The sequence below is a fragment of the Octodon degus genome, unplaced genomic scaffold (genome assembly GCF_000260255.1).
Source record: "Octodon degus isolate 3935 unplaced genomic scaffold, OctDeg1.0 scaffold00091, whole genome shotgun sequence".
Taxonomy (NCBI): domain Eukaryota; kingdom Metazoa; phylum Chordata; class Mammalia; order Rodentia; family Octodontidae; genus Octodon; species Octodon degus.
The window spans coordinates 2,969,344-2,983,189 of record NW_004524667.1 but is presented as its reverse complement, the minus strand read 5'-3'; the positions used below and the strand labels follow the sequence as shown (position 1 = coordinate 2,983,189).

At 33.7% G+C, this 13,846-nt stretch overlaps 1 protein-coding gene across 2 annotated transcripts in view; it reads left to right on the top strand.

Annotated features, from left to right (window-relative positions):
* The window catches only part of Arfgef1 (ADP ribosylation factor guanine nucleotide exchange factor 1), a 156,044-nt gene that overhangs the window by 112,394 nt on the left and 29,804 nt on the right, over positions 1–13,846 (top strand). For both annotated transcript variants that reach the window (XM_004637529.1, XM_023722363.1), the window contains exons 20-23: positions 903–1,031; positions 1,843–2,001; positions 2,182–2,332; positions 7,990–8,080. In XM_004637529.1, coding sequence (XP_004637586.1) covers positions 903–1,031; positions 1,843–2,001; positions 2,182–2,332; positions 7,990–8,080 — 530 coding nt within the window. The remainder of the gene's footprint in view (positions 1–902; positions 1,032–1,842; positions 2,002–2,181; positions 2,333–7,989; positions 8,081–13,846) is intronic.

Genomic DNA, 13,846 nt, shown 5'->3' with positions numbered 1-13,846 from the left:
TTTTTTTTTTTTTTTTTTGTTACAGGGTTTCACTATGGAGTTCAGACTGACCTTGGATGCACTGTGTATCCCAGGCTGATCTTCCTACTGTAGCCTAATTGCTGGGATTATAGGCATGTGCCACCATGCCCAGGTCAAACAATAAATATTCTTATATCAGAGATTACAAAGTTAAATGGTTTTATTATTATGATTTTCAGTAGTCAGAAAGTAACTTCTAGTTGTTTTATATTGCTATTCATTAGTATTCAGAATTTTTTATTTTCCATAACCTACAATGAAGGCTATATTGAACTTTTTTTCCACCACTGTTCTCAAGGTAAAATGTTTAACTATTGAAAGAAATTAGACTCAATTATGTCTAGAGAACAAAGATAAAGAAAAATAGAATATTGTAATTTGTTGCAAATAGAAAAGCAAAAGGATTTTCATTAGAAATAGAAATTGTGCCAGAGAGATAGCTCAGGGGCATAAGCACCTGCCTGGTAATCACAAGGTCCTGAATTTAATCTCTGGTACTGGGGAAAAAGAAAAAAGAAATAGCAAGTGTGAATTATTATGAGGGCCAAAGCTTGCAAAGCATGATGAATTTCAGAGTCAGGGATAAACCTTCTATTTTTATCTTGATCATTTGCATCTACTTTATTAATCCCTTTATTAATTTATGCCTAAGATAATCACTGAATTCATGTTCCTACTTTCCCATGCAAGCCCAGGTGACATTATATAGTTTTTTTCCCTTCTTCTAAGAAAGTTTCCAGATGGTATGCTAAGAATCTTATTTTTTTCCTTTTCAGAACTTTCTCACATTCTTTACAAGTTTTGAGAAATTTGGTGTAGCATTATAAAGTTTAATTATCATTTAATATCCATGATGTATTTCAAATTTTTAATTCTTGTAGTTGGCCTGGACACCTTTTCTGGCTGCATTTAGCGTGGGACTACAAGACTGTGATGATACTGAAGTAGCCTCTCTTTGCCTGGAAGGCATAAGATGTGCAATCAGAATTGCATGCATTTTCAGTATTCAGGTAATAAAGTTTTATCTTTGCAAGCCAGCCCAAAAAATATTTGTTACTTATGCTATTGCCACAGTTCCATTTGCAACACTTTTTTTTATATCTTACTGATTAAAAATGAATTTCAAACTTATGATGGAATTTAAATTAATCCTCATGTTTAAGTCTTTCAGACAATGGATAATTCTATACTAGTCTTTCTATAATTTGTGTCTTTGGTTATAGTTTTTTCTCTATAGAATGTTAGCTACATTACAAAATTTCTTAAGATTTTCAGTGTTAGTAGTTATGGAATCATTTTGCATATTTATGTATTTCATAACTTAAATCTAAGAAGTTCTCTTATAAGAGAAACAAGTATCTACTCTGTACTTTTAAATAGACCTTCCAGTAGTAATTTATATTCTTTGAGGATAAATTTTAACCAGAGTTTTCTTTCTTTTTTAAAAACCCATTTTCTATTTCATTATGAATGATGTAGTTTAGTATATAACAAAATACAGTCTACTAAGAGTAAAAAGAGCAATTTTATAAATCAGATTTTTACTAGTTCATATAATACTTGAAAAGTGTTCAAAAAATGTTTTTTTACAGTATGAATTTGTTACCACTAAAATTTCAGTTTGAATTAAAATATCCATTGCCTTAAGATTTTATATATTTGTTTTCTGCTTAATCATTTAAAAATACATTTTGCAGTATTGTGTATAATTGACACATCAGTTAAATTATTAAACAGGTTAACAATTTGTCGGTATTCACAGCCATGTTAAGAGATCTGATCTTTTTTTGCCCTTTTTTGTTTTTGTTTTTGTTCTTGTAGCTGGAAAGAGATGCATATGTACAGGCTCTAGCAAGATTTACCTTACTAACAGTGAGTTCTGGTATTACTGAAATGAAGCAAAAGAATATTGATACAATAAAAACACTTATCACAGTGGCTCATACAGATGGAAATTATTTAGGAAATTCATGGCATGAGGTATAAACATTTTATTTGCAGTTTGGTGTGTAAATGTTAAATATTCTGTCACTGATATTGTTTAGCTGGTAAAAATTAATTTTGAACATTTTAAATAAGAACATTCAGTTTTTAAATAATATACATAATGTTTACTTTTGATGCTATTAGAATGTAATTTTTTTTTTTTTCATAATTAAGATTCTAAAGTGCATCAGTCAGTTGGAGCTGGCACAACTTATAGGAACTGGAGTGAAACCTCGATACATTTCAGGAACAGTGAGAGGGAGAGAAGGATCTCTTACTGGGACAAAAGATCAGGCTCCTGATGAATTTGTGGGTCTTGGGCTAGGTGAGAATTTAAAAATTCTTTTTAAAAAATACCAAAAGTTGTCATTAAGCTTTTTATTGTAAGTCACTTTATTGTACCAGTGACCTGTGCTTAGATTAAATGTCCTTCATCCGGCATTACAAAGAAAAGCAAGATGAGTAAGTAGAGGAGTGAGTCTTTTTTTGCCTATTCTGGCGCACATATTCAGTGACCCTTACTCTCAGTATCCTGCTTGTGACTGGAAAAAGGTTGAAGTAAATTACCTATCTAAAGATTAAGTAGATAATTTGTATGTGTGAGAGCCTGTATAATATGTCTAGCTGGAGAAAGCTTTTTTTTGTTTTTTGTTTGTTTTGAGGCAGTTTCAAAACTGATTAATAGGGCAGTTTCAATAATTAATACATTGTACATTGTTATCTTCTTAGTGGTTATCCACAGTACAAGATGCAGACAGGATATCCTCTCCAAACACTATTAGTACAAATCTTTCTTCTCATTGAATTAAGCAAAAGTAGCTGTATATCCTAACTATTCTGTGTATACAGATACAAAATGGTCCTTCCTTTGTATCCCCTTTTTTTGTTAGTCCTGTCAGAGATGGGTATTCCATTGGCATCTAAATAGTGTAGGTGTGTGAATTCAGCAAAACAATCCAACACAGTCCAGCAGTCCACAATAGTAGTGGGTTATCCACAGAAGTTGACTTGAGCCTTTCACAGCTCAGCATATTAATGTGGCTTTACTTTATATACCTCATTTTTATGCTTTTCTGCTGGATGGTTAAAACCAAGATAAAGCAAGACCTATGTAACAAGAAATGTAACTTTTGTATCTGATAAGGTCAATCAGGTACCCTCAGGATTTATCCTGAAACCCTGTACCGCAGTTCGCAGATCCTTTGTCAGTGCCAGCCATGTGGATGAGTCATGACAAAGAGACAAATTGCTTGACCAATTTGCTCTCTGAAAGTCTGAGAGAATGTTTTCTGTCCCTGTGACTCTCCTTAGGCACACTCTACGACATCGATCACATTGTTCTGTGGCCTCATAATCTCTTTGATCAGAAAATTTGGGACATAACTGAGTAATGTGATGTTACAGTGTAGGTTCTCCTATGTCCTGAGTCTTCACTGACCTTGAAAGGCTAGGGTCAAATTGTTGGCTGTCATTGCAGCCTTTCTATTTCTCTAATTTTTGGTCTGCAAACTTAGGTTGTTAACCTGGAGAAAGCTGTCACGTTCACAATTCTATCAGTATGGAACCTGTTTCCAAGATTCCTGTAATGCAATTATGACCAGGAATTTCCATATTTAATTCAGTAAAGAAAAGAAAATATTAGGAAAAATAGATACAAAAACTTAAAGACCGGGCATTTTTATTCATTAATGGAAGTTGTTCTACCAAGGAATAAGCAAGGTTTAGACTTTGACCTCGAATACTGTTTTTCCAGATTTGAGTGTTTTTGCATTCTTTACTATGTACATGTTAATTTTATCTTTCTGAGATTTGGCTTCCACTTCTGCAAACTAAAGAAGTATCTACTCATCTGATTATTAAGGTTAAATAAGAATATATATGAATGGACTTTAGCACAATGGCTGTTTACTAGAATTTTTTGTATATTCTGTCCAACTTCCCCACATCCAATTACAGGCATGATGTAAAGAGAGCAGGAAGGAAAATGACTTGAGATCTAAGAATACTTACCTGTTAAAGGCTTGGATTACACAATTAGAGATTTTTTAAAGTCTTCTACTGATTTGTGTTTTTACTGACAGTAAAATGTCTTAAGAAACTAGAAAGAATGCTGGGCATGGTGACACAGGCCCATAATCCCAGGGTTAATGAGGCTGAGGTAGGGAGTTCAGACCAGGTTGGGCTATGAAAAAAAGCCCAAAAGACCACCTTGTCTCAGAAAAAAAAAAAAAAAAATAGAAGAAATCCAAAAAGATTTCAGAAATGAAAAGGCAAAATGAAATACCAGACCTATGTGATGACTTCAAGATATACTGAGGAAAATGGGTACCTTGCTATGTCAAACTAAAGCATCTAGCAATGCAAGGTTTCATTTCAGTGATTTCATAGCTGTTGGGTTAGCATGAGGTCTTGCAGAAGCAGAGGTGAGACTTAGATGATCCAGCAAATCTAGAACTATCTTTGCACCTGCATGGTGACTTCACATACTGTGGAAGCCCAACTCTAAATATTAGAGAACGCTAATTACTTCATGAAGTAATTAAAACTATAGTCAAGTGAAGTGAATGCCTCCTGATTATCTCTGAAGAGGCTTGAGGAGGGCCAAAATAACGATAGATGAGGCCTAGGAGATAGCTCAGTGGCATAAGTGCCTCCCTGGCAAGCTCAAGGTCTTGAGTTCGATCCCTAGTACCAAAAAAAGAAAAACAATAGTTGTTAATTGCTCAGTTTTGGCAAAGTAAGTCTATAGAATTAGGGTAAAAAAAACAAAAATTAACCTAAAAGTTTTAGTCCAATGATAATATGTGCTGACATACATGAAATGAAGTAAAATTGATTTGTTTGTTGTTTTGAGCTACTTAAATTATAAGAATATGAGAAGACCTTCCTTCTAAAAGGGGGGACGAGATTTACATAAAGATGCATTTTAAACCTGGAAATATAAAACAGTTCAAGCTTCCAGACTACTCCAGAGACCAACAACTTTTTTAATTTATGCTCTTATGTTACATTTTTCTTTCTAGTCTTCTCCAATTTCCAGATTCATCAGACTCTTGATTTTAAATCTATACCACTAAGGGAACTAGTCTGTTGACTTAGTTCCTGTTGGGCAGAGCCTATCTTGGTAGTGACCATTCAGCCATTAGGAAACATCCTAGCTGCCACCCTCTGTGTCCACCTTCCCACACAGTGCAGCTAATTTTCTTGAGCAGGATACTGTAGTCAGAATTTAGGCTGGAAGAAGATGTGGTATAGACAGTAGAGCCAGTTAAAACTAGTATTCTCCTTTATTAACAGCATCTGTGCACCAAATATTTCATGTAACCAAATTAACAGGATGGGTTCAGGACCACTGGGAATATTGTTATCTAAGGACTTGTAAGTTCTTTATGTAATGTGGCTTAGTATTTGTACACAACCTATATATACTTTCCTATATTCTTAAAATTATCTCTAACTTCTTAATAATGCCTGCTACAATGTAAATAACAATACTCTAAATACAACACTGTTGTTAAAGAATAACAGGAAAAAAAGTCTATACATGCTCAGGTACAAATGGAGACTTCCCCCTCCCAAATATTTTTGATCGCAGCTTTGTTGAACACATGGATGCAGAATTCACACATAATAAGCAGCTGACTATATGTACTTCTTTTTTTTTCTCTTTTCAAAGTTTTATTGATAAACATATAGCAATGAGACAGTTTCAAATCAAAAGTACAGTTTCAACAAATAATACACTGCATATATTCTTCTTAGTGGTTAATTGCTGTACAAGATGCAGACTTGTGATCCTACTTACAAACTCCATTAGAAAAAATCATTCCATTCATTAAGAGAATGCAACTATATATTTATCCCGACCACTTTGAATACACAGATACAAAATGGACATTCATAGTTATACCCCAATTTTTTTTTTAAGTTCCGTTGTTGAATATTATAGGTGTGTAAACTCAGCAAAACATTCTAAAAGAGTCCAGTAGCCCATAATAGCATTGGGTCTTCTGTTTAACTGGCAATGTCAGAAATTATTGACCTGAGTCCCCCACAGCTCAACATAACAACATGGCTTTACTTCCTATATTTCATCTTCATACTTTTCTACTGGATGGTTAAGACCAAGGTAAAGCAGGACCTGTGCAACAAGAGTTGTAGCTTTTTGGTCTGAGAAGGTCAGTGAAATGCCCTCAGGATTTATCCTGAGATCCTGTACCTCAGATTGTAGAACCTTTGTCAGTGTCAGCCATGTGGATGAGTCACGGCCAATGCTTGGCCAATGTGCTCTCTGTGAAAGCTTGAGAGACTGTCTTCTCCCCATGTGACTCTCCTTAGGCACACTCTACATCATCGATCACTTTCCTCTTTGGCCCCATTATCTTTTTGATCAGAAAATTTGGGACATTACTGAGTTACATGATGTTACAGTGTAGGTTCTCCTATGTCCTGAGTCTTAATTGACCTTAGAAGGCTAGGGCCAAAATGTTGGCTTTCCTTATAGCCCTCCTTTTTCTCTAATTTTGGTCTGCAAACTTTGGTTGTTAACCATCCAGAAGACAAGCTTATTGTTATTATCAAACGATTTAGGCTATCAAGTTTAACCTCACTATCTCACTGCATTTCAAACATCTTAAGCATAATAAGGAACAGGTATTTTTCATCAAGTATTGATATGTTGAACCTTAAGTCCCTACATAATATGATAAAGAACATTTAAAAATTAAATTATATTTTAACAATAGGATAAAGAATTCTATGCTTCTCATGTTTGCACATAAGTCCAAAAATCTCACCATATACAACCTTGAAGCAGGACAGTCCCACAGTATTCCTTTTCCTGTCTCTTGCTTTCATTCACCACCCCCTTCTTCTTGAACATCCACCTACCCGAGAGACATCTTAGCAGTAACTGGCATGTCATGACAAGCAGCCCATATTCAGAATACCACAATGGCAGGTACTCCCAATATGAAACCACTATTACAAAGGTTAGTATGAAATGGTATGGAAATGATTCTGATTTGAGTAGTGCTTATTAAGTAAAAGCTTGGTTTAGAGGCAGAAGAGAAAAATGGAGAGGAGTCCTTTATTAAGAAATCAAATCAGACCTGGTAGATAAATTTTTAATGGTTGAGAAAGCATGACTAGAGGTACAAAATACTAGACTGAAGAGCTTATACTTTATCCCAGTGAGAAAAATTATTTTGGAGTGTTATCTGACAGGAGAGTGAAGGAGATATTGAAGAGGAGAAAAACAGTGTCAGGACAGTAAGCCAGGGAACTATTTCAGAAGCCAAGACTGAGATACAAGGACCTGATCTGAGTAGGAATAGAGTTGAATAGATGGCGTGCAAAACAAGTTGAAAGAAAGAGGATACTGTTGTTTTACTGTAAGTTAGACTTACAGAACAAGTTGAGAGAAGATAAGTGATTTTTTAAGTAAAGGAAAATTATATCTTACAGGTAGAGTTGCCAACATTTTTAAAATAGGGAATTAAAGATAAATGACAGGGAAATTCTAATTATATGGTGTTAGAATGACCCACAGATGGTAACATTGAAACTATGATGAATTGATTAAACACTGATTTTGTAATCTAAATTTATAGTACTCCTAATTTGTGTTACATATAACTTTGCAGTTTGTGCCTTATAATATGTCTTGTAGGCTACTTAGTATTGCTCAGTAAGTATAATTGTCCTTGATAAACAGTGCTAAAAGAATTGTTCATTCAAAGCCTTGCTTCACTTATTAGGAACAGGATTGATTTTAGAAATGTGTTTTAAGGCCAAGTATAGTGGCCCATACCTGTAATCTCAGCACTTTGTAGGCTAAGGCAGGAGGATTACCACAGTTTAAGGCCAGCCTGAGCTATATCATGAGACCCTGTCTTAAATTTAAAAAAAAAAAAAAAGTTTAAATACTAAGTGTATTTTTCCACTTTTTTTTAAAATTGAAATGACTCTTATGTGTGGCAGTTGGAGGAAATGTGGACTGGAAGCAAATTGCAAGTATTCAAGAATCCATTGGAGAAACAAGTTCTCAAAGTGTTGTTGTTGCTGTAGATAGGTAAGGTATTCATTTTCTTTCCTTTTCAAGTGACTATTCCAGTTGGGTAGCATAAGCTATATTAGTAAAAAGAAAAAAGTGTATTCTCAAAATAATTATCCAAAAGTAATACGACTGTTATGATAAACTGAGATTTCGATGATTAAGTATCCATAATTTTGATTTTTTTGTTCATGGTATATTGGAAAGAAGTAAATGGTATGAAGCTTGTTATAATAGGAGCATTAGAGAAATGATAATTTTGGGAAAAAAAGAACACAACAGGATACAGAATCAACACGCAAAAATGAATAGCTTTCCTGTATACCAATAATAAACCCACCAAAAAAAAATTAAAACAGTACCATTCACAATCTTGAGTTTCAAGTTACATTATGGAAGTACAGTGATTGAAGCAGTATGGTTTTGGTACAAATCAGATACATGGATCAGCGGAACAGAATAGAGGCTACAGAAGCAACCCCAGGTACACTCAGCCAACTAATCTTTTACAAAGGGGTCAAAAATATATGTTGGTGAAAAGGTAACATCTTTAATAAATGATGCTGGTAAAACTGGCTGTACATATGCAGAAGATTGAATCTAGACCTGTATCTTTCAGCATGTAGTAAACTAAAGTAAAAACAAAGATCCACATATTAAAATAGAAACAGTCTGCTGAAAGATAAAATAGGTATAATTCCTGAAGACATAGGTATAGCCAAAGATTCCAGCTACATAAGAAATACTGGGATCATATGAACATAAAAAACTTCTGCACAGCAAAGGAAACAACCAACAGAACGAAGAGACAATCTGCAGTATGGGAAAAAAAATTTGCCAGCTGTTCCACAGAAAGCTAACACTAAGGATATACAAAAAAAATTAGACCCTCAAAAAATAAAAGACCCAATTAAAAACTGGACAATTGAAATGCATAGATACTTTTCAGAAGTACAAATGGCCAATAAATACTTGAAAAAATATTAAACATATATAGCTTTTAAAGAAATGCAAATTAAAACAATAATAAGATTCCATCTTACTCTAGAAAGAATGGCTATGAAGAAAATCAAGTGGTAAGTGCTGGCAAGGGTGCAGGGTAAAAGGAGTCCTTTCTTCTTTTTTTTTGAATCCTTCATTCTTAGTGGAAATGTAAATTAAAACAGCCACTATAGAAATCAGTATATAGATTCCTTAAAACACTGAAAATAGAAGTTCTACTGGACCCAGCCATTCCCTTTCTAGGTTTCTTCTAAAAGGTTTCCCTTTGTAGGTTAATGCTGAAAGAATTAAAGATGTCTTATTAACAGTACATCCATACTCATGGTTTATAACAACACAACTTATAAGAACTAAATCTTGGAAGTGACCTATATGTCCATCAAGAGATGACTGGATAAAGTATTTATACACAATACATTGCTACTTTTCTGTAAAGAAGGATAAATTTGAGTCACTTTTAAGAAAATGGATGCACTTTGAGACCATAATGTTAAGTAAATCACATACACTTAAATACCATATGGGTTCTGTTTTATGAGAAATCCAAAATATAAAGAGCAAAATAAAAATAAGGAATAGATATTTTGCATATAATAAGGGGCTAAGAGAGAGAGGGACAAGGGCAGGAGAAGGAAAATGAAGAGAGGAACAAGGCGGGTAAAGATGCATTACATACATGTGCCGGTTCCTCAAGAGGAGGGAAATCATGTACATGTTGTAATTAAAATTTAAAAGACAGAAATAAGTGCTTGTCATGGTGACCCACAGCTGTAATCCCAACACTTAGAAACTGAGGTACGAGGATCACTACAAGTTCAAGACCAACCTGGGCTACACAGTGAGTTCTAGGCCAACCTCAGATATATAATGAGATCCTGTCGCAAAAACAAAACACCACACACAGAGATTTTTTATTTCCTTTGTAGAAAACTTACTCTCATTATTATCAGTCTTTGAAAATACACTGGGGTTTATCTTTCTGTATCCATGGTACATAACCTGTATTATGGACAAAATGAATGGTATTTGCTGGAGATTCTTATTATAAGCTCCTTTGGAAAAGACTTTAGAACTTATGTATTGTATACATTACCAAGAAGGCCCATTTTAACTTGTTTCCTAAAGGAAAACATTCTGTAGAATATTTAGATTTCTAAATGCCCAGCAAGTAAAACCTTACCTTCTAACATTCCAGTTACCTTTTCCCAGATAAATAACCCCCAAATTGAAATTTAACATTTTACAACGTTGATGTTTGATTTCTTTGTCTTAATCCCTTGCTAGCAATTCCTCGTCAGGCAAAGTTTGACCTTACACACAAACAGCACTGGAATATTCAGTAGCTACTGACCATTAGAGTACTTCTAGAATTTTTTTTTTTTCTTCTTTCTTTTGCTTTTTAAGACAGAGTCTCACTATGCAGTTCAGGCTGGCCTAGAGCTCACTTTGTAGCCCAGGCTCCTTGTGCCTCAGCCTCTAAAATACCAGGATTACAGTCATGCACCACCACACCCAGCATATCTGGAACTTTACTTGAAAAGAATTCTTTTTTCTTTTTTTTTTTGCGGAACCAGGGATTGAACTCAGGCCTTTGCACTTGCCAGGGAAGCACTTAGTCCAGTGAGTCATCTCCCCGGCCCTTGAAAAGAATTCTTAACATTCTATTGTTGTTTTTCTTATAAAGAGTGGAGAAAGATTGTCATTTTATGTCCACTGTGTAACATGAAGGCTTGTCATGTATGACACATTACATTATGTACTTAATTTAAACTTTTCAGTAGTGGCAGGGTATAGTGGTACACACCTGTAATCCCAGCATTCTGGAGGCTGAGACAGGAAAATTACATAAAATTCAAGACGAACTTGTAGTATAGAAACTGACCAGGAAAAACCTTTCAGTAGTTTCATTAAATAAATTCATGTTCTCAATTTATAAATGAGGAACTTGGGCAGAAATGGTTTAAATATATTACCTGTTGCCACAGACAGATTGGCCCTTTCTTGATTATTTTGAAAAGTATTTTTTTGTTTGTTTGTTTATAGGGAATTTTAAATGATGGAGCCAGTCTATTTTCTGTCTTATGCAGCCGATCTGAGTGTATATTCTGTCATAACTTCTATGCCTAGTTTGCTACTCTTCTGCTGCTAGGCAAATTTTCCTCCAAATGATTTTCTTGCCTTCCAGAAAAGCATCTTTACTATTATTATGAGAATCTACCTAGGCAAGAGTCAACATTTTATCTTCTTTTTCCAATAACATACTTTATATGACCACACCAAATTGTAATTTTTCGTGCTGTTCACTGTTTGTTATAAGGGGACATATCACCCTTTTGAACAGATTACTTGTCTGGTTCAGTAATTTTTGCTATTTCAGAGAGTATGTAGCATAAATTTTCTTAGTAGTTTGTCATCTAAGTTTGTCATCACCAGAGACTTCTACAAATAATAAAATCTAACATCCGTTTTTAAGCAAAACCTCAATACTTAAATTTAGCTTATAGTGAAAGCCTTAAAAGTTACATCTTTGATTTATTATAAGCTTATATTGTTCTTCTGTTGTATATTTCACTTTTTCATTGAGTTTCTGATTTTCCTTCTGCCAACTCTGGTCCATAAGCTTAATTCAGTGAGAAAACTGATAGTCAAAAGAATAGTAAGAATATTATCTAGCATCATCCCAGATAGTTATGTCTTTGTCTAGGTCACTACAAATCTAAACTGTGTAGCGAGACCTTGTATCAAATAAATAATTTTTTAAAAAGTTAAATAATATAATCTGTTATTAGAAACTTACAAACTAAACAAGAAAAATTAAAATAATTATTCTAGGCTGGGTACGGTGGCACAGGCCTGTAATCCTAGCACTGGGGAGGCTGAAAACAGGAGATCACTATGAGTTCGAGGTGTGTAGTGAGACCCTATACCAAAATACATTTAAAATATATAAATAAATATATATATTCTGTGTTAATTTATTACTTGTTTCTTGGTGGACAAAAAGAAAATGGGATTCTGTTGAGGTCTTTCTTTTTTTTTAAAGCTCCAATTCTTTTTTTTTAATTTAGGGAAGGGTTGTTGAGGTCTTTAAGATGTAAAAAGTTTCATATTATTTCCACTTTTATAGTAGGAATCTTATACCATTAGAATTTAGGAAAATATTAAGACACATTAATCTGGGTAGTACCTGATCCTCTAGAATTACAAGGGTAGAAGTCTCTAGGCATTGTTAAAGTAGACCTGTTTCATAAATGTTGCTAAATTATATAAAAAGAATGATTTACTTCTAAAAGCTAAAAAAGTTATTTATTTTTGTTGTTTTTTTTCTTTTCTTTTTCCTTTGTTGGTACCAGGGATTGAACTCAAGACCTTGTGCTTTCCAGATAAGCACGTATTCCACTGAGCTATCTCCTCAACTTTATTAGTGTTTTTTTAAACATAGCAGATCAAGCTTATACAAGTCTATCTTAAAAAAAAGCCTATCTTACACTTTAGAACTTTCTGTCACCACACAGAAAATATGTACAGTTCATCCTAAGTGGATTTGTCTATAAAAATCTTTCAGTTAATACTTTGGCAATAACAACACACAATGTACTAACCATTGTTACTCTCCTAAAATCTTGTTTTGAGATTTTGTACCACTGTTTTTATTTTTTTTTTCTTTCTTTAAAATAAAAATAACTGATGTCAATAAAAAAAATAAATAAAATTTAAAAAAAATGAAAAAAAAAAGCTATTAGTAAAAACAGTTCTTACTCATCAAATATGACCTTTGTGACTGTCTTATGTATTATTTGTATATACATATATATATATTATGTGTATATATATGAATATATATGAGTATATATATTCATAGAGTTCTGTATAGTGTTTTTCATAATAAAGGCTATTTAACATGTCACCTGAAAAAAAAAATCTTTCAGTTAAGCCTAAGAAGTAAATGTTACCAGTGATAAACCTTTAATAGTTATAGTAATTTAGATCATTTGGGTTAGTTTGAAAGTTTATTTCCAAAATTTTGCTATCATTTCTTTTGCATTGGTATTATGTGAATGAAGCAGTAATTTTTCCATTTTCTTTTCATTCTATTCTTTTTAGGCCATTTCTTTTAATATTAGCAAATAATACTTACGCTTTTGCTCCTTGCTTTTCACACAGGAAATATAGAATCCATTTACTGGGCTGAGTTTGTCATGCCTAATATCTTTCTCCTGGTTTAGTATATTAAGTCTTAACTTCAGATGCTTCTGAAAACTGCTATGCTTTCCCTCATGGTTTATCTTTCGTGGTGCTTTGGTAGAAATAGAGTGACCCCTTAGAGGCTGCCATAGCGAGGAGGAACTTGAATACCCCTCCTGGGATACACGTTTGCTATCTTCCACTACACCTCCAGTCTGCAGAAACTTTCTGACTGCTGCTGATGGTAGTTGTTGGTCTTTCTTGCCTGCATTCTCCACCGTTTCATGACCTTCAGAATTTGTCCTTTCCTTTTACTGTGGTTGTATATAATCTTTGTCTCTACTTATATTCCTTACCCCTCTACACATTGCCTTTTGCTTTGTTTTCATTTAAAAGTAAATCTTTTCTTTTGTACCTTTTCTTTTTCTTTACTTGTAATATTAACTGTGTGATACAGTTTGTTTATAGCTTTTGCTTTCCATGAGAATACCTCTAGTTTGAGAGCAGTTGATCACATGTAGTTTAGGCTACAGTTTTCATTTTTGTTCATGTGAGAGCTTTGTATATTTTAAATTTCTGTATCCAGTCTGCCACTGG